We start from the raw sequence: 24,960 nt of genomic DNA on the forward strand, positions 1-24,960 counted from the left end.
TTTTTTCCCACTCAGCTATATAGTTTGACTTCCGTGGTTCTTTTCAGCTTGCTTAACTACTCCTTTTGTGTTTTTTTAGTCCTATGTGACCTTTCTCAAAGGTACCTTCTTGTTATTCTCTAGATAGCTTCTAAGATGACTTTAATAAGTGATTGTACAAGGTTTAAAGAAAAAATACTCAATGACCATTCAAGTGTCATACATTGAGAATACTGTGTGCCTCCATTGGAAAATTTTTTCAGACTGCTTCATAGTTAAAGGAAATGATACCATTCAGTGCTGTTAAACAAAGGTGGAGAGGAAGTATGGAACTGAGGTTGTTTTACTATATCTTCTTTTACAATGGAAAATAAATTCTACCTATATAATACAGCCATTTTTCTCCTACTCTCAAAGGCTTATGATTAGAAATTTTGCTGTGTCCATAGGTGTACTTATCAGTAAACACAATCAAATGTCTCCCCTTTCTCGTTTTGAGATTGATTGCTTGCACATCTCATGTTCTTCAGAGGCACTCCTGAGGCATTTCAGCATCCTCTCTTGCTGCCTACCTTATAGCTGCATATTTTTTTCCATAACATATTTCAAAGCTGCCCTGTCTAACATTTTATTTCTGATGCTTTACTGAGTTTGTGTCAGGCAGAGGTATGCCGTATGGAAAATAATTAACTGTTGCCAAATATATCATTTATCTTAAGCTTTTAAAGGAAGGGTTCTTAGGAGATTTCCAGTGATTTATCTCCAACTCTAATTCAATTTATGATTGACTCTTTCTAGATCAGAGGTCACATACAGGCAAGCTATGGGCCAAATACGGCCCACAGACATATTTTATTTGGTCTTAATGGTGTTATAAAACCTTTGAATGAATTGCTAATATTTTACAGTTAAGGGATTTCACATAATAAAACAGATTAGTAACCGTCTTGAAAAATTAGAATATCTGGTAACAGTGAGTCCGCATGCCCCTGATTGATTAGAGCTGAAGTTTTTAGAATATGAGCTCTTTCATTATTCACAAGTCCCTATCCTATTTCATCCCCATTTATATTCCTTCTTATCCCAGTAGACTTTTTAATTGGTCTGTGGTCTAGACTAGTGCTTCTCAAATTTTAATTTCCATATGAATCACCTGGGAACCTTATTAAAATTCAGAGAACCATTCAGAAGGGGATGGGGCCTGAGAGTCTGCATTTCTAACAGGTTCCCAGTTAAGTCAAAGTTGCCATCCCAGGACATTTTTTTTTTTATAAATTTATTTATTTATTTTTGGCTGTGTTGGGTCTTCGTTGCTGCGTTCGGGCTTTCTGTAGTTGCGGCGAGCTGGGGCTACTCTTGTTGCGGTGTGCGGGCTTCTCATTGTGGTGGCTTCTCTTGTTGCGGAGCATGGGCTCTAGGTGCATGGGCTTCAGTAGTTGTGGCTTGCAGGCTTCAGTAGTTGTGGCTTGTGGGCTCTAGAGCACAGGCTCAGTAGTTGTGGTGCACGGGCTTGGTTGCTCCACGGCATGTGGGATCTTCCCAGACCAGGGCTCGAACCCGTGTCTCCTGCATTGGCAGGCAAATTCTTAACCACTGTGCCACCAGAGAAGTCCCCATCCCAGGACATTTTGAGTAGTGAGGTTTTAGACCAGTGGTCCTCAAAATACAAGTTTTGACCAGAAGCTTCAACATCTAACCAAATCGTGAACTCTGGAAGTTGTGCCTAGCAGTCTGTTTAATGAAACCCTCCTGGTAATTCTAATGCACACTAAAATTTGAGAACCACCGTTCTAGTCTATATTACGTAGGAACACTGTTTGTAAAATCATTTAAGTTGGAGGTTTTAAACCCTCGCTGGACATGAGAAATCATTTGGGAAACTTCCAAAAATATTGATGCTTGAGCCCCATCCCTAGAGATTCATACAGAATTGGTCTGGGGTTGAGGCCCAGCCATCAGTACTTCCAAAGCTCCTCAATGGATTCTAATGCACTGCAGAGCTGAGAACTACGTTAAGTAAGGAGACTTTCTTGGTACATTACCTAGATGTACAATATCTCTCTTGTCAGAAAAAAAATTATAACTCTAACACTTTTAAGTCCATTTGTCTTCTGCTATGTCCTCTGTAAAGCAAAACAGCTTTTTCCCATCACGTTCTTAATGATCGCTGGGTCATTTAATCAAATATGGTGATGTAGGGGAACAAAACTCTGCCACCCCAAAATATGTCTCTTTGGTGTTAGGATTATTTTGTATCGCCTTGCAGAGTACATTAGACTTCTGAGCTCTATGGATCAGGAAACATTTCTTGTTAATTCTTCTGACATAACTTGATAGATGAGGTACATTGCACAGCTCTGGAAGGACACCGTTCATGTTTGGAGCCATCATAGATTTGTAGATTTATTAAGACTGTTTTCTGGCACATGGCAGTACAGTGCCTTGAGGAAGAGGTGGCATTTTTGTAATTTGTATAGTGATGTCATTTGGGTTAGCAGTAGGGCTGTATTTAGTCTAACAAATAAGACCACTAAAAATTCATGATAAAACAGATTTCCCTCAACTGAAAAACATCTGAGTAATCAGTAATTTGGCAAATAAGCATTGGTTCAGTTTAGTATCAGTGTTAAACAGTTAATATGTTTTCATTAGCTTCCATAAACTTAGGGTGGTAGTGTTCCAGTGAAAATTTATTTGAAAGTCAGATCCTAATACCTAATACATTTGACTTAGAACTGTTTTTAAAAGTTGTGCTCATCATGTACTGTGTTCTGAATTATGACATTATTAAGAAATAATACTTAAGGTCACTAAAGCATCTTAGATAAGTGAAGAGCTATTGTAGGTTAGCCTAATGATTTGAACCACAGCCTTACAGAAAGCAATCTAGAAAAGATAAAAAAGAAAGAAAGAAAAAGAGACATATTATCAACTAGTCATTTTGTTTACCTTTGGAGATAATGGAAATTTTTTTATTTTTACTTTTCTTGAGTAGATGTAGCTATAGAAGAAGCAACAGAGTAACTTAAGCTAACTCTGCAAATAGAATGGGTCCTTTGCCTTTGGGCTTAAAGTGAAAGTGACTGTCTTGTAATGCCACTTTACCACCTGCTGTTACATTCAGCCAGAGTGGAAATGAAACTTTTGTATATTGTAGCAGTCAGTACCTTGCCATATATATTTTCTTTATTTGAGAATGTCAACAGAGCATGGTTTGCATCTGATCCCAAGTTTCCCCTTTTCTGTAAGGATTAAAATTCATTTGTTCTTTTTATAGGGTGTTTGTATATGGGGGAGCAGGTTTTGATGTTTTTCATTAACACCAGGTACTATGCCATAATAAAGAATGCCGGCTCTCAGCTGACAACAAGATTATGTTTAAAATAGAGACTGAACTATGTTTTTACACGAACTCGTTGGCACTTGAACAAAGGCATTTAGAGCAAGTTTACTTAGTCTTGACTGTACAATTCTATAAGAGGGGATTAAACATTTGTGGAAATCAGCATTGGTAGCCTGTAATAAAATCTGTAAATAATGTTTATGTCTTCCTAGCTATTAGCAGAAGTCCATATGATTTGAAATTTCAACATTATTTTCACTGCGTTGCAGACACGCTGCCTATATTGTTTTGTTTTGTTTTTCTTCAAAAAGCTTTTTAAAACAATAGACTAAGTTCAGACTGCTCATCAGGAATAAAAAGATAGACTAGGGTAGGCATCATCTTTTTAATGTTTCAGAGCTTTGGGTGCTAATCCCTACTATTTTTGACTTATTGTTTGGCATTTAATTGAGTCCTCTTTCCATCAATATAAAAATAGAGCAGGATGCAGCATAGAGTAGAGATTAAGAACATGGATTCTGAAGCTAGGCAGCCTAAGTTTTAACTGCTGGAATGATTTAAGGAATTGTATGCTGTTAATGGAAAGGAACTTTTGTATCACTTTTCTATTACTAGCAAAAATGGACTTTTGAGGTTAACATTATGAAAATAATTTGTTCTGTTTGTACTATAAAATTATTTTCCCTTTCTCTTCTTCTTACTCCCCCCTCCCCTTTCTGACTCTCCCCCTTCTGGTTCCCTGGATTTATAATCATGGTTAATGGAACACCATAATTCAATTCATTACCCATTCATTCAACTAGGTAGCATGGTCTATGCCTCTTTGGTGGGTTTCTTATCTTCAGTATTTAATTAATTAACAAGTAGTGTCTGTTTCCAACTCTGAAACACTTTTGTATTTTAGTTAGGATTTTATTACTTTGAACCAGTCTTTCTGCTTTTATTTTCCCTCTACCTAAAGCAGTGATTTCAACGCTTGCTGTACATTAGGGCAACGTAAAGAGTAAGGAGGCCGAGTTCCCTCCTGAGAACAATTTGAAGTCTTGGGAGAAGCATGAGGCATTAATTTTTTTTTTTTTTTTTGGTGGTACGCGGGCCTCTCACTGTTGTGGCCTCTCCCGTTGCGGAGCACAGGCTCCGGACGCACAGGCTCAGCGGCCATGGCTCACGGGCCCAGCCGCTCTACGGCATGTGGGATCTTCCCGGACCGGGGCACTAACCCATGTCCCCTGCATCAGCAGGCGGACTCTTAACCACTGCGCCACCAGGGAAGCCCGAGGCATTAATATTTTTAAAGGTTTCGTAGGTGACTCAAATGTATGACAATATTTGAGGTCTTCTGTTCTAAATGCTCCTTTATAACAGTGATTCTCAAACTGTGATCACCTGACTAGCTGCATCAACATCACCAGGAACTTGTTAGAAAGACAGATTCAGGTCCCACCGCAGCTCTACTGCATCAGAAACTCTGGACTTGGGGCCCAGAAATATGTATTCGAACCAGCCCTCCAGGTGGTCCCCATGAATGCTCAAAGTTGAGAACTACTGCTTTATGGCAAAAGTCTCCTATTTTTCTTTTCCTGGTTGTGCACCACTATAAAACTTTTGAGCATGTTCATCTCTACATAGCTATATTTATTTAGTTTTGAAATAGTACACATAATACTTTCGGTAGCTAAATTTCAAGACACAATATACACTTAAAGTGAAGTTCAAAGTGAAGTTTGTTAATGAGAATGGATGTAAATCAATAGTACAAGTATTCTTGTTGATAAATTTGTTTTCTTTTTGATTTTTTGGTAATAAATAATCATATCGGTGTTTTCACCTTATAATGCAGATAGAATAGAATGAATGGAGTGTAGTGGTTGGGGGATCTAAGCCAGTCTGCCAAAGTTTGAACCCCATTTCTGGTAATACCAGACTGTCCTGGGCAATTAACTTAATGTCTCTGTGCATCAGTTTCTCATTTGCAAAATAGAGCTATGAATAGCGTGTCTCAAAGAATTGTCAGGATTAACTGAGTTAATACATATAAATCACTTAGAAACTGACTAGCCCTTAGATGTGCTCAAAAATGGTAGTTATTCTTACTTAGAATTGAAAGACTGTCAGCTCTATCATTTTCTTTTTCTGTTATTTTTTTTTTTTTGGTGTCTGTATTATTAGTACGAACCTCAATCTGTTATTATTTTTTTTGCAGGTGTCTTTTTAAGTCACCTATTTATTTTGTGAGGGTTGGTTTAGTTACACTAGATAATATAATCCATAAATCCATTTAATTGGGTGCTTCTGTACTGCCACATGCCCTAATCCCTTGAAAGTGAACTAATGAGAAAGTTGTTTGTCGTTTTGATGTCTATGGAATTTCTGCTCTCTTTTGATGGACCTTGATAATTCAACCAGGGATAGTATCTGTATCAGACAAAAATAAATACAAATAAAAGTTCTAATTTACTTTCACACCTTCATAGACAGTCTTATACAACCCCTGGGGGAAAGCACCCTGTCTTAGAAGATTCACTTCTCAAATTTTATGGTAAACATGCATCATTTGAAGATCTTGTTAAACTGCATATTCTGATTCACTAGATCTGGAGCTGGTCCTGAGATTCTGCTGCCAATTGCATTAAATATGAGAACATACCTAGTAGTCAACAATTGATGAAACTTGAGGTGTGGTAGAGATCAGGAGGTTAGGAGTAAAACCAGCAGCGAAGTTGCAGTTAGTGTATTTGTATAGCTAATTTGGAGACCTTGAGGCTAATTTTTGGAAAGTATCATTAGCTATTATTATTAAATTTGACCCCTGGGGATAAAACTCAAAATTGTGGTCTGGTTTTCATACCTCCATCTGCCTGAACTTACATAGGATGAGATACAAAGCAGTCTACTTCTAACATGAATTTAGAATGATAGACTCATAAAATTTAGAATAATAAACTCATAAAATTCAATGAATTCATCAAACTTCAGCTAATTTCTATTATATATATAGTGTGTATATGTATTTTTGTAATATTATATAGAGTAGACACTTATGCACACTCAGTATGTATATTTATATAATGTACACATATTATCATATAGTAAATACTTATACACACATATATACACATACACACATATATACATACATACATACACATACATAATGCCCTGAGATCCAGAGCGGTGGATACAAGTTCCTTTAGGCAGTTAGCTCTTAGAACATCCCAAACACTTTGTAGCATTTTCTGCCCAGGCTGTAAGGTGGTCAGGCTCTAAGGATGCCATCCCCCACCCAGGAGTGGAATATCCCAAATGCTCCTGCAAAACATGAGCAGAAGCTTTAGTGTCCTTGGACCTGTACCTTTTAGTGTAGCACGCCACAGAATGCTGGCTTTCATTTTAATAACGATTCAGACAGGTTCCAAGACACAAGTGCAAAATCTGCATAGTGTTTTAGGAGGACAAGAAGAAACAGAAATAATGAGAAGGGTGTTACCATTTTCTTCATGGTAGTCTCCCTGCTGCACGTGTACAGTTATCAGTTACACGTTGTGTTGAGCTGCAGAACCCTCACGCTCTATTAACCGTAGTGTTAGGAAAATGGCTTCTGGCAATTTTCAATTATGTCAATTCCCTGAGTATTTACATTAGGAGCAACATTTTTATGATGGGTACACAAAAAAATCCCCTCTTTTCAGCATTTCCCCATTAGGCGTACAAAATATTTTCTTTCCTATAAAATACACTTTAGGAGTATAACTTAGTGGTGCGCATTAGATGCTGGAGCTTGGAGAAGTAAAGGGTTCAGTTCAATCTCTGGCTCATTATTAGTTCATCCTGTATTTCATTTCTTGATCTAATGTAAATTGAACTAGGGAATATTTGGAACACTAGTAATGGGTTTTGAAAAAAAAAATCATTGAATAGAAGCTCTCAGAAACTCTTCTGTAGAAAAATTTGGAAAAGGCAGTTTCTTTATACTCTCAGAAGATATTTATAACAAAGCATCAGGTACTTTCAGTAATGAAAGACATGGTTCATATTTTGATCAATACCTCCCATCGGATAAATAATTCAGCCTGAATGGGACATGGCATTCATTTTCTTCATGGCGTTGAGTGACTGATGCTGTTTCAAATGGTAAATCTATATGTTTGGGTTATGTGAAGGTAGAGGCTTTTAGTAAAACACCAAGGGCTAAACTGGTACGGTTCTATTTTAGTTCTCTTAAAGGCAAATTAGCTTCGAATTAATGTTAAAGTTTAGTAAAGTAACACAGTGTCACTGCGTTTTCTGTTTCTATAATTGTGCTATTTTTTAACTCTATTTTCTTCCTTTTTCTCTCTGCCTTTATTACCCCAAGCACCATCAGCGATTTCCCTTAGGAACCTTTAAAATTCACAGTGAATTGTGGAATCTACTGTTTAGACTACTATAGCTCTCTGAAAATTCATCCATTGTTTAGATGCCAGTTAATATCAGATAATAGTTTGTACTGCAATAAGAAGTGATTTAAAAAAATCAACAACTATTGGGCTTCAGTGATTTTTTTCCCTCTGGGGCTTCAACAAGTATTTGACTTTTTGCTTGAAAATAATGCTAGACAGTTTTAAGCTAAACATCCAACATTGGTTCCTTTGAATGATATATTTGCATTTTTTTTATTGAATGGTGTGTCTATTACTAGTACAGTTTATACTAAGAGCAATTGGCCTTAAGGCACAATGAATCTTTGTTTCCACTTTACCAAACTTACATAAATTTCTTTTAGGAGCAACCACTCTGTACTCAGACTGTCTGAAGTGCATATGAATTTGGAAATATATTTTACTGACAACTCCAAGTTTCAAGAGTTAAGAATGCTCATTTATAAATAGTACTATTTTTATACTCTTCTGCTGGAAATGTGAATCTGTCAATTAAAGAGTGTCAAAGAGCTATCCAAACCTCTAAAATGATTCCCAGCTACCTCAGACTTTTGAAAAAAAAAAGACTCCTGAGTTCCACGCTGTGGGATGGGCCCAGTCCAGCAACTAATACTCATTAAATAGCTGATTAATGAAAGCCCCTAACAGAGTATTGTTTTTTTTTCCCCCTTTGGGTGATGATGCTAACACATATAATTAGACTTCGTGTTGTATCTGTGTAAGAAGTTCTATAATTCATTTTGAAAATCTGTTGAAAATGATATTGAATGGTAAGTTAGTATTCTTTGAAAGCATTAATTAAAATTTAACTACTTCAGTGTATAATATCTGTGTTTTATAAATAAACCTAAGATATTCATAGACACTGTTGACTGCACTAATTAATATTTAACTACTTCAGTGTATAATATCTGCATTTTATAAATAAACCTAAGATATTCATAGACACTGTCGACTCTTGCCTCACTACTGAGGAATGATGTGATGTCACATTTCTGGCTTCCCCCCCACCTCTTATGACAGTGCCTGTTAGTATCCTTTGTGGGCCTGCTTCATTTGCCCCCTTCTTCTGCCTGTTTCTTAAATCTCAGTGCTCCTCAGATATCTTAGTCTTTTCCTATGCTCAGCATGGGTCATAGTCTACTGTATACATGCTGATGACTTCTTAAATCTGTTCCCCCAGCCCAAACCTCTCCCCAACACATCAGACCTCTATATTCAGCCTCTTACTGGATATCTCTATTTGGATGTTCCAGAGGCAGCTCAGACTCAGCATGTCCCATACAGGATTTGTCACTATATGCTTCAGCCATATTGATCCAGTTTTTGTTTACTGAAAGTCCCATGTTCTCTCTCACTTGTTTGCAGACACCCTTAGCCTGAAATATACTTTCCCTCCAGCTAACTGAACAAATCTCATAACTGACTTTCTCCAGGAAGTCTTTCCCAATTCTTAGGGACCTCTTTTATATGGTAATAGTGACAGTAATATAGTAACATTGTTGTAGTAATATATTATAGTAATATAATACAGTAATGTTATAGTAATATAGCATATTTATCAATACAGTAAAATTGATAAAGGTAATGATGATGATAATACTCTATTAGTTTCTTATTGATGCTGTAATAAATTACCACATACATAGTGGCTTAAAACAACATGAATTTATTATCTTACAGTTCTGTAGGTTGGCAGGTTGACACTGCTCTTACTAAAGTCTTTTCTTTAGGGGAGAATCTCTAAATTTTCTTGGCATTTCTAATTTCTAGAAGCCCCGTGTTCCTTGGCTTGTGACACTCTTCCATCTTCAAGGCCAGCAATGGCCTCCAGGGTCTTTCTCTCACTTCCTCACTCTGACACCGACTCTTCTGCCTCCTGCTTTTCAGGACCCTTGTGATTATACTGAGTCCACCTGGATAATCCAGGCTACTCTTCCATTTTAAGGTCAGCAACCTTAATTCCATTTGTGGCCTTAATTCCCCTTTGCCAAGTAATCTGATATATCCACAGGTTCTGGGAATGCGGGCATGGACATCTTTGGAGGGGCTTTTTGTCTACAATAGCTAACAGCTATTGAGAACTAGGTATTGTTCCAAGCATCTCACTCACATAGTTGTCAAGAACTGAGAAGAGTCTGAGATTTTATCTTACCCTCTTTGCAAGCTTGACAAGTCAGCCTGCCATTGTTTCTTGAAACTTGGTGGAAGACATGAAACTCTGGGATTAGAGACAATAAAACTTTATTCCTTTAGCTATAGCAGTAGCCAGAGTATCAACATTTTCTGAGCCAGTTCCCTGAGCCCCAATTCACAAGAGCAACGCAAAGAGGTCCAGGTGCTACCTGCATATGCAATGGATTATATAATAGGTGAGGACCCTGAGGAATCTAGTTATTTTATAAATTATGGTATGTACTCCTGTCCTTTGCTTTTGAGAGGACACTATTTCTGTTTTTTTTCTATACAAATATCCTTAAAAAGATAGTCTGGAACAAAAACCAGTCAGTATCTGTGCTCTTAAGACATACAGAAATGTGAAAGATTACTTGGGAGTTTGTGTTCCAACAATAGCCCTCGCAGTAACGCTGTGAAATAGTAGCAATTATAATCATCTTCCTTTTACAGTTAAGGAAAATGAGGGGCAGAAATGATAAGTAACAAGCCTGCTAAGCAGCAGGATCGAGTTTTGAACCTGAGCTACCTGGCCTCACAGCCCATGTTCTTAGTCTCTGCTCTGTGCTGCTTCCATCATACCATGTACTCAGGTTAGCACATGTACTACCCTGAGGTTTCCTTCATGTGTGTCTATAATATGTGTACTTTTAAACTTGTTTGTATTCCCCATTGGTTTTTAAACTCCATGAGGGTTTAACGGGACTGTGTCTTTATTGTTTAGGGTTTATATATCCAGTGTTCAGATCAGTCTGGCCTATGTTAAGTAATGAATAAGTATTTTAGGAATAAATGAAAAAATATAGTAAACGAAACCCTCATAGAAAGGAACCTTACTTCCAACCTACATTCTTAGATAACACCAAATCTTTGTTATAGAACAAGTATTAATCAAGTTGGCCTGTCACCAGATGATGGTGATAGGAATCATTTAGTGTGTTTTTGATGTTTATGCCTAATCATGTCCATTAAAGTAAAGACCGTAAGTTTTGGAAGTGCTTGAGAGAAGATGCAAAATGTGATGATGGCAATCAAAGTAGAGCTAATTTTAAAAATTAAATGGGTGAGAAAATGACAGACATTCCTTGTGCATATGGGATAAGTCCTTTGGCATAAAAATTCTTTTTCAGGGAAAAAGGGAATTAGACAAACCATGAAAAGTGCTCCTCCTTTGCAATTGACAGTAATCAGGAAGTGTTGAGGAAAAGTGATTGCAGAAATGAAAAAAAAAAAGTCTTTTGAGTGTGTGCAGGAGGGTCAGCAAAAACATTGAGTGCATATTAGGGCCTAACGCTAATTCAGGAGAATGCTAGGAGTTTGCGAGCTTAAATGCTAAGCTAGTGAATACAAGTGGTACTGATGAAAATTCTGTTACAGGCTAAAGTACGTAGCTGAAACGAATCTTTTTTGATGGAAATATGCCCAAATAGAAAGTCCATCAGGAGAAAGTGTGTTCTGTTTTAAAGCTTTGAAGGACCAATTCACTCTTTATTTAAAAATTTTTATTGGAGTCTAGTTGATTTACAATGTTGTGTTAGTTTCAGGTGTACAGCAAAGTGAATCAGTTATACATATACATATGTCCACTCTTTTTTAGATTCTTTTCCCATATAGGTCTTAAATTTGGTGGAAATGTATCCAAGGATAGCAAAGCTTAAACCTCTCTCTGTCAAATGAACTTAAAAACAGCCATTTAGCACCTAATCTGTTTGTGAGTAAAAACACCTTCAGAACATGCACTTGAAAGGAAAACGTTGGTTCTCATTTTATAAATACCAGTAATAGAGGACTTCTATGAATTTTATCTTATCAATATTACTATTTCAAATGCAATTTATATTTATACTAGTCACATGTGGTAATTGTCAGAGCAAGGAGTTTTATTTTTTAATACTTAAGCATGAATGCTTATGTAAATAGTATCTTCAAGTGCTAGTCATGGCATAATCAAAACACAACTTTTTTTTTTTTTTAACCTGCTATACCTTTAAAACTTATTTAGGGTCACTGAATAATAAAATGGGAATGTCCTATGACTTTTTTTTTTTTTAGGTTTGTTCTTCGGTAGGTCCTGTATTGCTTTACATCATAAGCAACATTTTCAATTCAGAAATCAGAATGCCTAGCATAACACATTAGCCAACATTTCATCTTTGTTAGAAGACAAGATTCCTCCTCTCTCAAGCTAAGGCCTGTCATGAATCTGATTCCCCAAGGTGAGGATGAACTGGAAAGATCCCAAATAGCGATGGCATTGATTTATCACGTTTTGTGCTTAGGACTAAGTGCTTTAAACTGACCATCTCATTGAATCTTCACAACAACCTGCAAGGAAGTGATCCCCGCTTTATCAATGAGGGGATGGAAGCTGGGAGAGATTGAACAATTTGTTTGAAGTTCCATAGCCAGTAAATGTTAGACCTGGGTTTGGATCCCAAACAGTGTGGTCTCTAAAGCTCCAACTTTTTTTTTTTTTAAAGCTCCAACTTTTAACTGCTATGTCTACTGCCCTCTGCCAAAAAGGGCAGGGTTGCAGTGCTGGAAAGCTAACGGATTGTGATTGAGATGCTGCTAGGACACCGCATGGAAGATAGTATTGAGGCTGAAAGTTAAAGGGTGAAGGAAACAGAAGGAAGAGTTAGTGCAGAAGTCTGGGGATTTGAGAGCAGGATAGATCTGGGGTGGAAGAACCAGGGCAAAGTTCAGAATGTGTCTGTGAATCTGGAGGGAGTGCCTCTGAGTGATACTTAGCAGAGAAGTTTAAAGGAGAAGAGCACCTCACACGGCAAACAGTGAAACCATGGAACTGATGAGCAGAACTGCAGAATTTAATGTTCTTTCTTGGATGGAACTTGGTAATGTCTACATATCTGTTTGGTTTGTGACATCAGGCAAAACTAGTTGTAAGCTATATTCAGCATGATTTGTCGTCAGAGGGGAAATGATTCTGGACAACAAACTCTGCTGATCTGTGAGCTCAGAATCTGACTGAGGCAGGGAGGAGAGGCCTGGTATTGCATATGGTTTTTTTGCTAGTGGTTATTTAATAATGTAGAATACATTAAAGTCTACTTCTGGTTTATGAAGTTATACATCAGAACATTGCCCCTAATGCTGGAGATTGGATTTCGGTTTGTATGTATTATAAGACACTGCTTGATGATTCTTTGAACATTTCCACGTGGTTTCAGGGTTCATTTTAGCACCGTGTTGTTAGGGTAGTGGGACATTTTTCTTGGTGACCAACCTTCCCCAGAGTCCAAAAGAGGAAGCTGCAAAGCTTTCTTAACGTTTAAACCAGATTACAGGGGAGAGGATTATTCTAGAAGGAATAGTACATTAGTGGCTGTGGAGGGGGGACTATCAATTAACAGTCTACTACTAAGATGCTTAGATATTTTCCTCTGGAGCTCAAAGAGAGCTATCTGGGCATGTGGGTGGTGACAGATGACATTGGAGTGGGTGAGGACACTAAAAGAAAACTAGTAGAATGAGTTAAAACACACACACACACACACACACACACACACACACACATGCAGATGGAAATCCTAGAACTTTGGTTTTCAAAAATCAGAAGATGACAAGAAAATTAAACAAACAAACAAGAACAAAAACAACAAGAAGAAAGGCTAATCTGGGAAGTGGAGGAGAAACACGGATATCTTTCTATGACAGACCCTAATGAGCAGTGTGATAAATCTTGGCAGTATCAAAAAAGTAAGAACTCAGGGCTTCCCTGGTGGCGCAGTGGTTGAGAGTCCGCCTGCCGATGCAGGGGACGGGTTCGTGCCCTGGCCCAGGAAGATCCCACATGCCGCGGAGCGGCTGGGCCCATGAGCCATGGCCGCTGAGCCTGCGCGTCCGCAGCCGGTGCTCTGCAACGGAAGAGGCCAAAACAGTGAGAGGCCTGCGTACTGAAAAAAAAAAAAAAAAAAAAAAAAGTAAGAACTCAGAGGTCTCCATGAGATTTTGTGCTCTTAGTTAGCGACAGCTGTTTCAACATAGTGTTAAAGATAGAAAGTAAATTCTAGTGCATTGAAGGGAACAAGTAGAGAAAGTCAGATTTTTATGGTGATTTATGTAATCACATTCACTAGTATTATATGAATATTTGTTATCTGCCTATAGTTTTAGGACTAGCGTAATTAATTGGGAGCAGACTCCTATGCATAATTTTATCCAGGATTTTCTTTTAATTTCCAAGTAAATTTGACTCTGAAACATTTGAGTTTTCTTACTTCTGTTTTCAAGGCATATTAAAGAGTTGTGGTTGCACACGTTAATGCATATAGCCTCATGACAAATTATTTTGCAAAAATTGAGACAATTTAATTCATTGTAAATAAATCTTATTATCTTCAAAGTTAAGCAAAAGAATATTTCAGTTACTGAAAGTATTAACGGCTTCATTGAGGTATAGTGACATGCAGTATGCTGCACATATGTAAAGTGTAAAATTTGATGTTTTAAGATATGTATACACCCATGAAATCATCACCATAGTGAGCCTATCCATCACCCCCAAAAGTTTCCTGTTGCTATTTTTTTAATTTATTTTTTTAATCAAAGTATAGGTGATTTACAGTGCTGTGCCAATCTCTGCTGTACAGCAAAGTGACTCAGTTATACACATAGAGACATTCTTTCTTTCCTGTTGCTATTTTTAATCCCTCCTGCCTGTGTCCCCAGGTGACTACTGATCTGCTTTTTGACATTATAGATTAATTTGCATTTTCTAAAATTTTATGTAAGTGACATGAATTGTACAACATATATGTTTTTTCTTCCTTTTTACTCAGTATAACTATTCTGGGGCTCATCCACGTTGTAGCACGTATTGATAGCTCATTTCTTTTTATTGCTGAACAGCATTTTACTGTATGGCTATACCACACATTATCCATTCATCTATTGATGGACATTGGAATTATTTCCAGTTTGGGCGTATTGGAAGTAAACTGTTATGAACATTTGTGTACAAGTCTTTCTGTGGATATATGCCTTCTGAAGGTATTCTCAAAATATAGAACTGTTTATGAGATAAAGGTATAGAGCAGAGAGACACAGTTAAATTATCCCTCAATAGTTGTTAGAACAAAATCCAGGTTTCTTCAGTACTTTGATAGAAGGTTATTATGTCTGTAGTAGCGTAATCTAATTTTTAAAATTTTCTTTTTTTTTCCTTCTGCCAGCCATAGACATGGTTCCCTGTATCTGTTGTTAAGCCTGTGAGCATCTGAGAAGCTGCCTCCTGTGCTTGATCCCTCTGTGTTTCACTCTGTTCTCAATCACTTTATCTGAATCTGACTCCATTTGCTCAAGAGTCTTTGTCTGGCTGAAGTACAGCTTTGTTACTCGGGTCTGACTTCTCTGCCCTTAGACCTCTGGAAACCAACCTGTCACCAGCTGCCTACTTAGGTCACCATTGCCTGAGATCGTTGGCACCAACCTTCAGCTGCCCCCTCACCACGCCTGCTTAGGCTGCTAGTCAGGTTTTTGCTGTCTGATGACTGCCCCTGGCTGTACCTTCTTTATTCCAAACTCTTAGACTCGCATCTGGCCCATGTCTAGAATTTTCTGTCCGTGCCATTTGAGCCACTCCATATTCCAGTGTGTGGCCTGATTTGTTGACTCAGTCTTGGGGACCTGACTACGCTCGGCTCTTGGAGAACTCCAGCAAACAGAAGTGCCTCTGTTTTGCAACAGGCTTATCCATAAGTCTCCGTGTTCCTACAAGTAAATGGCCCCAGACCTGCTACTGCTATTGCCATCTGCTGGTGGCAGGCAGAGTTGGCGCAATGTTGTTCTATTGCCTGGTTTGTTCATATTTAAGGAAGGTCTCAAGGTAAAATCTTAAGTAGAACTATGTCTATTTGTTATGTACTTGCACTTTGTATAATTCTCACAACTATACTCTTCTCCTTTATATGCTTCAGCCACACCAACCTTCATTCTATCCAATATGCTAGCCTCATTTCCGCCTTAGGACCTATGCATTTTTTGTCCCCTCTTCTTAGAACAATATATCAATACTTCCACAGATCTTCAGACAGCTAGCTTCTACCATTATTCACATCTCAAGTGAGATGTGATTACCTTAGAGATGCCTGCTTTGACCACACTCCACCCATTTCACCCTACCAGTCAATCATTGTCTTACTCAATTATTTTTTGGTAGCATTTATCATTTACTAAATTTCTTTCATTCGTTTATTACTTGTTAATTAACCTCCTCTTCCTATACACACCCACAAATAAATATAAGTGCCATGAGAGCAGGGAGCAAGGAGCTTGGATGACAGAACAAACAATGCTTGTATTGAGCAAAAGAGATGCTCAATAAATACATACTTGTATAAATGAATGCATATAGTACCTCTGTCTGCCTGTCGAAATCCTATTTATCTTTGGAAGTCCAACTCAGATACTATCTCTTTCAAGAACTTCTCCAACTAAATCTGTTTTATCTCTCTTTCACAGGACTTTTTATTCTTTCTTTATTTGTTCTGTTAAGCTGTCATGTTTCCATGTAGTGGTTACAGGGGCCATACTTGACTTATCTTTAGTCCATAGGTCAGAAGCACAGGTAACAACCTGGGCTTGGGACTGGTTTTTGAAGTAGGGATCTCGGGGGGTGCAGTGTTGTAGGACTGAACCCTTAACCTGTGGAATCTGATTCTATCTTTGGGTAGATGGTATCGGAATTGAGTTGAATACTGGGTCACTCTGTTGGAATCCAAGAATTATTTATAGACGGTGTGGGACAAACCCTCCCACGTCCCCGCCCCACATGCACACATGTTGAAATTGGCTCCAGGAACCTAAGAGACTGTCCCTCATTCCTTCTTTCTTTTCTGAAGCAATCATAATTCTGAATCTGGTGTTTATCATTCCTATATGTGTGTGACTGTGTGTGCATTTTACCACTACTGTCTGTCTGAGTGTATGTGTGAATGTGTGAGTATCCATTTGCAATCTATGGTACTATTCTGCTTGTTTTTAAGTAGTATATGGTAAGGGCCATTCTACACCTTATTTGTTCCCTCAACATTATGTTTTTCAGATTATCCGTGTTGATACATGTAGTGTTAGAATCTAGTGGTAAGAATATTTCAGTTGTTGTATGGTATTGCTTTTTAGAATTATTTCACAGTTTCTTTGTCAGTTATCTCGGTGAAAGGCTTGCAGTTTTCTCTTTTCATTCTTACAAAGAATACTGCAGCAAACATTTTTGTACCATTATTTTCTTAGCATCCTAGGGAGTTAGTCCAGGGTTTACATGGGAAAGTGGAGCCAGGTTGCCCGGGTTCGAATCCTTACATTGCCGCTTGCTAGCTTTCCCAAGCAGCACTGAGCACCAGCTATATTCAGTCCTTCTGCACATGCATGCCCTACGTCAGCCTCTGGCAACAAGTTATCAGCTTGGCTTAGATGCCTTTGGCTCCGGTGAATCCTGCTGGATCCAGTTCCCAAATGCCACTGCCCGTGGCTTCACATGCAATCACTGCTTTGCACTTATGTACCATTTCTGGTCCATGGAGAGGTTTATTTTCAAGCCTGGAGATGATTTTCAGTTTTTCCTTTTAATATTTTACTTAACATTGCTATGTGTTTGAGCAGAGGGAGTGCATCAAAGCATGTACTTACTGTGTCACCTTAAGCAAACGTTGACAATACCTCTACAACCTTTTAAAATAAGCACAAATCTTAGAATCACCTAATCATAGATTTTTGGAGCTGGAAGGGATTTGAGAGATCATGACGTCCAATAACCTTATTTTATAGGTGAGAGAATTGTGGTCTTGAGAAATTAAAGTGATTTACTGATGTCATATATTTAATTAATGGTGGAGGCAGGACCAGAACCAGAGTCTGCAGGTTCCCTCAATAGTCCTTTTTTTTTTTTTTGTGGTACGCGGGCCTCTCACTGTCGTGGCCTCTCCCGTTGCGGAGCACAGGCTCCGGATGCGCAGGCTCAGTGGCCATGGCTCATGGGCCCAGCCGCTCCACGGCATGTGGGATCTTCCCAGACCAGGGCACAAACCCGTGTCCCCTGCATCGACAGGCGGACTCCCAACCACTGCGCCACCAGGGAAGCCCCCCTCAATAGTCCTTTTGACACTACATCTACTTTTTTAGTTTTCTCTATCTGAGCTATATTTACATGTAATATTTTATTTGTAACAAAACTCAAAAAATACATTAGAATTAAGCAATTAGAAATATGATATGTTGGAGTTTTAAACTGATGTGAGATGTTTTCTTTTGAACAATATTGAGGTAAAAACAAGAGTACAGCATTTACTGCACTGAGCTGAATATATTTTCATTAGAAGGCACAATGCCTTTTGACTCTGTAGATTCCTGCTGCATTTGGTTTCCTTGACTTTCTGCAACTTATTAGGACAGGCCCATCAATAATGGCGCTGATACTTCCAACCTCCTACAGCACTGGGTCTGAAAATGAACTGTGATGGATGGATATGGCCAGCATTTACAGTGATAGCCTATATTTCTGCTGTCACGTAGAAATGGCAGGTAGTTTAATTTAGAAAAAAAAAAATTACCGAGAAAGAACAAGTATTTCTTCTAATTAGGATTTCTGGACTTTTGTTGGACATGAATTTAGAATCTGACGTGTTTGTTAAAGCCTTTGGAATTGTTTTATTCTGTTTCTAGATCTTTTAGCTGTGCCTAAGCATCCGTATGCTGCTATGGAGAACTGGGGACTAAGTATTTTTGTGGAACAAAGAATACTGCTGGATCCCAGTGTTTCATCTATTTCTTATTTGCTGGATGTCACCATGGTCATTGTTCATGAGATATGTCACCAGGTATGAGAAAAAGGATCAGGTGTAAGTATAATTGCAAACTATCGAGAATGTAGAATGATTTCAGATACTTAGATTAGGAGCTAAGTTATTATCCTCCCAATTAAGTTTTAATTGTATAGAGCACCATGTAGTTCTTTTTGGAAGATAGGTTGTTCTCAAGTGACGGCACAAACGAAAGCAAACACACAGATCATATTGAATAAGTAACTGTCATTCAGTTTAGTTGAGGAGTGAGATGGCACTGCTACCCAGCAGCCTCTTTGGAGACCCTATCCACTCACTATTCTTTGTCAACCTTGCTGTATTTTCTTGTGATTATTGGTGTGTCTATATGGAGAGTGCAGTGATGGCAATGATTTATTGCATTGCTGAAAGATGCAGCTGAGTTTTGTGTACATGTCAAAATTTGCTTTTGCTGAAATCAATTTGTTATTCCCCTTCTCCCATCACACAGACACTTAGGAAGTCTTTCACTAACTCTGCGACAGCCTCTTTGTTCTCAAATGATTGATATTTTTTTGTCTTGACATGTTTAGAAATTCATATGTAAATTAGCCAGCTTTATCATGAAGCTAAGATAAAATTAATTTCATTTTGATTTTATGTACTTTCTTACAATGAGCAGAAGGTATTACAGAGATTTCACAATGCTTATTAGAATCTTGATTCTAGCGAAAAAAATAACTGAAAATAAACGTTTGTGCTAATAAAAAGCAATCTTTGTCCTGATTACCAGAAACTATGGATGGTTTTTAAGTGAAAACACCAGAAATCACAGTGTGATACTGTACAACTTCAATTTGTTACCAACCCAAAATCTTTTTAAAAAGCTTGAAAACCTTAAGAAAGATTGAGGTGGAAAATATTGTTAGTAAAAGAGGCTGAACAGCTAAATGACAATACATGAATAGGGACTTCATGATAAATTGTTCTAGGCCATATGACCATTTACCTGTATGTCAGCCTTCTGCAGTGAACCTGTAGACGTTTGTACCTGTCATGCTGGTCAGCTTGGGCATGTGTTCCTTGCTGCAGAGACTTAAGGGGGTCCATTGCAGAGATAACCAGGGCTCCTCTATTGTGCTAAAAATGGTTTCCAGCTAAACATACAATTCTTTGACGCAAATCAGTGTCCTTTTGAACGTTCCTAGAAACGAGTTACATGTAGAGTTCTGTTGAAATAAGAACACACTGATAATTTTTTCTAGAACTGGATTTCATTTGTTCCAGATTCTCAGTTACTTTCTTGTTCTAGCTTAGTGGTGCTCGGCTACTTACTATGCGGAAATGAGCCAGAAGCTGGGAGAAACACATAATAATTTCCACTATCATTGCCAAATTATTTTCTACATTACCGTTTCTCCTCACCTATTTATTGTCACAATTCTTAAGACAGGCTTTCAGTTTAAGGGAGAAGAAACATTACTTTCTGATCAAGAACAGAAAATGTTTTAAATATCATTTGTTTTGTGGTCATCAGCATATTCAGAGTTACCTCTTCTTTGTATTTCTATTAGAGATCCTCTTGAGTAAGTGATACTTTATTAATATTGAAATGCTCAGCCACCAAGCTCTTTCCTCTAGCTCCTAAAGCTGTAAAGCTATGATCTGATACTTGTCTGACTGCCTTTTCCTTCTGCTTCTTAAATAACTCACTCCCACTTACAGTCTTCACACTAAGGGTTACTAACAAATGCCTATAATCCTCTTGCCTGAGGCTTTCTCATGGCTTCTTCTTATCATTAAAGTCTGAGCTCAAATGTCATCTGCTTAGAGAGAAGCTTTTTGTTTTTACAGTCTAAAGTGACCCATCCTCCATTCCTATCACACTTTAATAAGATCTGAAATTGTATTGTTCATTTGCTTATTTTTTATTTTCTATCTCACCTAATTGTCCCTTCCTCCACAATAAAGTGTCAGCTGCCTGAGAAGGGACATTGTCTGACTTTTCATCATTAAATCCCAAGTCTGTAGGATAGTTCCCGCGTATAATGTTTTTTTGTTTTGTTTTGTTTTTTAATGGAAAAGAGAATTCCTTTAAGCTTTGGTGAACTCAGCAAGGATTTCAGAGTAATGTATCCAGATCTAATCAAAACACCAATTATAAATTACAACATTACTTTCCTGAAGGGGATCTTAGAGACTTTTTTGGTCCAACCCTCATTATCATAGAATCATGGAGAGTCAGGTGTGGAGCATCTTAAAGCCTTTATTAGTTCCTTCAATCAGCCAATGTCGTCTGTGAATTGCCTCTGCCACTGGAAGGCGCTGCTTCGGTACTTCCTGTGACGAGCTCACCACTTCTCGAGGTAGTATTTTCCATCTTCATCCATTTCAGTCTGTTAGAGGGTCTCCTGCATTTTTAGCAATGTCTACCAATCTACAACCCTAATTTCCATCCATTAGTACTGATTTGTCCCCTGTAGGGCCATAAGACCCAAGCCTTTTCTTTTTCTATATACTAGGTCTTCAAATATTTGAAGACAGCTGTTGTCAGTTTTTTTACCCTGAGCTCTTTCTTCTCCAGGTTAAATCTTCTTGTTGCGTTCCTTGAACATTTTATTTTTGTTCTTCCCTGAATGCATTTATAGAAAATTAGTGTCATCCAAGTAGTCAAATAAATCAATGGTGTTGCCACAACGTATTTTAAGATCACAAAATCAATTGGGGAATGAATTCCAGTTGTGACAATCATAGTTTAATACATTTACTTTTAGATAAAATAATTCTGGGATAGACACGATTTTATCTGATGCCCATTCATTTGTCACGGCAGTGGTTTGGTGACCTCGTGACTCCTGTGTGGTGGGAAGATGTGTGGCTGAAGGAGGGATTTGCTCACTACTTTGAGTTTGTTGGTACAGACTACCTCTACCCCGGCTGGAACATGGTAAGTGCACTTTTAAATTGTTTGGAACTCTAAGTGAAAGGTTGATCCTGTGTTACATTGGGCTTATCTTATCATCAGATGTGACTGAAAATACCAACCGATGCATGAAAAAAAAAAAGTTAGCTATCCAATAAAAGGAAAAGTAACCCAAAATGTAAACAGTACTATTCCAAAATATTTTTGTTTATTAGAACTAAATAGAATCTGATTGGTTATATGCTGATTTCAAAATGGTACAAGTTTTCTAAATAGAAATATTTTAGATTGCAGTATTTGATAACAAAGATAAATTATCCCTTAAAATAGAGAAGGTAACAGTAACCAATGAGTTATATTTTAAGTATATAGGATGTTTCAATATACAGAAAAATGAGAACTTAATATTTCTTCAATGTGATGAACTCAAAAATTAGCTAAAATTTTTGATGCATTATTGCTGTTTTTACTTTAGGATTAAATGATTTAATAAGAGGTCACTATAAAGAGTTGTACACATTATACTCATACCTGTACGTCTGAACCTGAAGTAGGATTTGTTGTACCTTAAGCAGTGATGTTCTAGAGCATCCTAGAAGAAAAAGCGGAGGGAGGGTATGATTTCTATATGTCATTTAATATAAGTTTTTCATTTAGTATAAGCTTCCATTAATCAGTAAGTGACTATGTTGTTATGGAGTAGAACCCAGGGTATATGTTGTTTGGGAACTTGAATTTTAAATTTATTTTAAGTGGCACTACGTAAAAGTTGCAAAGTACTGACATTTGTCAACTTCCAGAAGCTCAAAAGCTTTCACCTGTGACATAGCATGAGTGATAATATATATTTATTTCAAACCACTCTTTTTTGATGTTTAAATTATTATGTGATTATCTAGTTATCTGTCATGATTACAAGTATGATCTGAATAGTATTTAAACCAAGGCAAAATATAAAGATGTCTGTAAGTCATGATATAACTTCTGTACCATAAATTCAGCCAACTCCTGCTGAGTAAGAAAGGTGATCTTACATATCTCAGAAGAAATGTTACAATTGTAATATCATATTGATATGTTTGAATTATCCAGTTTTGCTTATATTTTATAAAGGCAGCATGGTTCATTTGCACAAATGTGTGAGTTAATTTTACTTAGCCTTATGTATCTAGGTATGCATTATATATTATACAATTTAAAAAATCTTATTTGAACTGTTTTATTATGGCATTAAAATTAATTAAAAATGCCTTTAAAGAACTTTGAAGAAAAATCATCAATACCATCAATATTAATTAAGTAATTTTTAAACAAATATGAAATTTGAAAACTGAAATGTTTAAGGATATTGAAATATTTGTAAAAATATATTTTGGTTTTTAGTTGACTTTCAACCAAATTTGTTTAAAATTATCATTTAATTTTCACTATGCTGTGGATTATTACTGATTTATAATTCTATTATGTTTCAATATTAAAAGATGTTAGTATTACAAACGGCATGTTACTCATATAGGTAAGCTTTTTCTTTTTTTTCAGCTCATTCAGCTATCTATGACAAAATCCTTTCTATTCATCATTATAAAAATACATCTTAGGTTAAAAAGGAATCAACAGAATTATACTAGAGGTGAAAACTGACAGCTTTTAATGGTTTTAGCATGGCAGTGAATCCCAAGTTTCAATGTCCTCATACTGGATTTTGTCTTTGAATAATTTTGTATATTCCTTCATTATCTTTATCAGTTAAGTTATAAATGGAGAACAATTTTATAAGAAATATTGAAAATGAATATAGAGTGTAAATAACACATCTGAGACTTTGTCCTTAACAGAATACATACCATGCACTGGAAGTATAAAAACCTTGAGCTGGTAAGATATTAATCCATATGTTATAATCAAAAATAGCAATTAATGATGGATTAAACTAAGAAATGAAAGAATAAGGTCCATCACAATTAATTAGGCAATAGTGAAAACAGGTCTTATTATTATGTCTCTTTATGTTCGGATTTTAAAGATTACAAATACTGTCTGATCATTGGCTGCTTTTGCTTTTTTAGTAGTTTTTTCAATTTAGGTTGTAGAGTACCTCAATATATTAAATTTATAAAACCTGTAAGAAGAGACTCTAAACAAATTCTCCCCCAAGGATCGTTAATATCTTCTTTGCAAACAAAATTTTAGGACTAAGTTAGTCACATAAGTAAGAAAGGATATTAAGTGACTTTAAGGCTGTGTCAGCACTATTTTTCATAATGGCATCAGCAAAAGAGTGAAAGAAGTACTAGAAAGAACAAGAGTGATGGCTGTGTTAGCAGTAACTCATACTGTTGTGATATGCACAGAAACTCCCCCAGGAGAACAAGGCTTGGGCTTCACTAGAACTTAGCCTAAATTAGAAAAACCAGAAGTCAGGCTTGTGTCAGAAGTAAAGAAATTCAGGAAGCTGACCTCTTTTGCCTCTAATCTCAAAAACAGTGCTTTAATTATTTTTCGACACCAAGGCTCAAGCACTGAAATACAATTTCAGTTTGCTGGGGAGATTACTATGACAGTCTACCTTCGATGGAATAGCAATAAGGAAGCCCAGAATTACACTGTATTGTTAAGGAAGCTCTTGCTCTGATTTAGGATAGTATACTTGTGTAGCCTGCTTAACTGTTAGTAAAATCTTAGGTTGTATATATGTGTGTGTATGTGTTTACAGTCAGTTTCTGCTAAAGCAATAATCAGTTTTTACATTAAAAACACTACATGGAATAAAAACTACTATGAAATTTTGTTCCCCAATAAACTGATCAAGTATACTATTTTATAGATATAGGCCTTTACAGGTAGTATGATATAAGGTCAGGAAATGGATAGGCAAGAAGAAATTCAGATTCCAAGAAAGGCATTTCACTTCTTTGACTCACCCTTACTATTTGAGAAATGGGGGCCATTATACTGACTTGGTAAGCACACATAATTTTTGTGAAGATAAAATAACTTTCGAGATCTTTGAAATGCATGAACCGCTATACAGATGTGAGCAGGTATCATGGACCTGGAAAATAATAAATGCTCCATTACAAAGGGGCATTGATTTTATGTATAAATACCCTAACATTTCCAACCCTAGTAATCTATTTTGACACCCTAGATTTCTAACAATTATGTATAGATTACAAAAAGTTTTCTGTAATCTTTGTATCTAGACTCAGTCTCCCCAAATCAATGCTTATCTTTTTTGGCAATGTGGACTATTCTATAGGAACATAAGCCTTATATCATGTTTCATTCATCAAACAGAAGTGTCAAGATCAACAGAAGCAACTTCTTCAGCTCAGGGCTGGG

At 37.0% G+C, this 24,960-nt stretch overlaps 1 protein-coding gene across 1 annotated transcript in view; it reads left to right on the top strand.

Annotated features, from left to right (window-relative positions):
* TRHDE (thyrotropin releasing hormone degrading enzyme) overlaps positions 1 to 24,960 on the top strand; it is a gene marked incomplete at its 5' end in the record, with an annotated part of 412,544 nt that overhangs the window by 194,472 nt on the left and 193,112 nt on the right. Inside the window, 2 exons of the mRNA XM_082849811.1 lie at positions 18,598 to 18,752; positions 21,529 to 21,642. Of these exons, the coding sequence (XP_082705937.1) occupies positions 18,598 to 18,752; positions 21,529 to 21,642 (269 nt within the window). The remainder of the gene's footprint in view (positions 1 to 18,597; positions 18,753 to 21,528; positions 21,643 to 24,960) is intronic.

Source organism: Leucopleurus acutus (assembly GCF_964270905.1).
Source record: "Leucopleurus acutus genome assembly, chromosome: 11".
Lineage (NCBI taxonomy): Eukaryota > Metazoa > Chordata > Mammalia > Artiodactyla > Delphinidae > Leucopleurus > Leucopleurus acutus.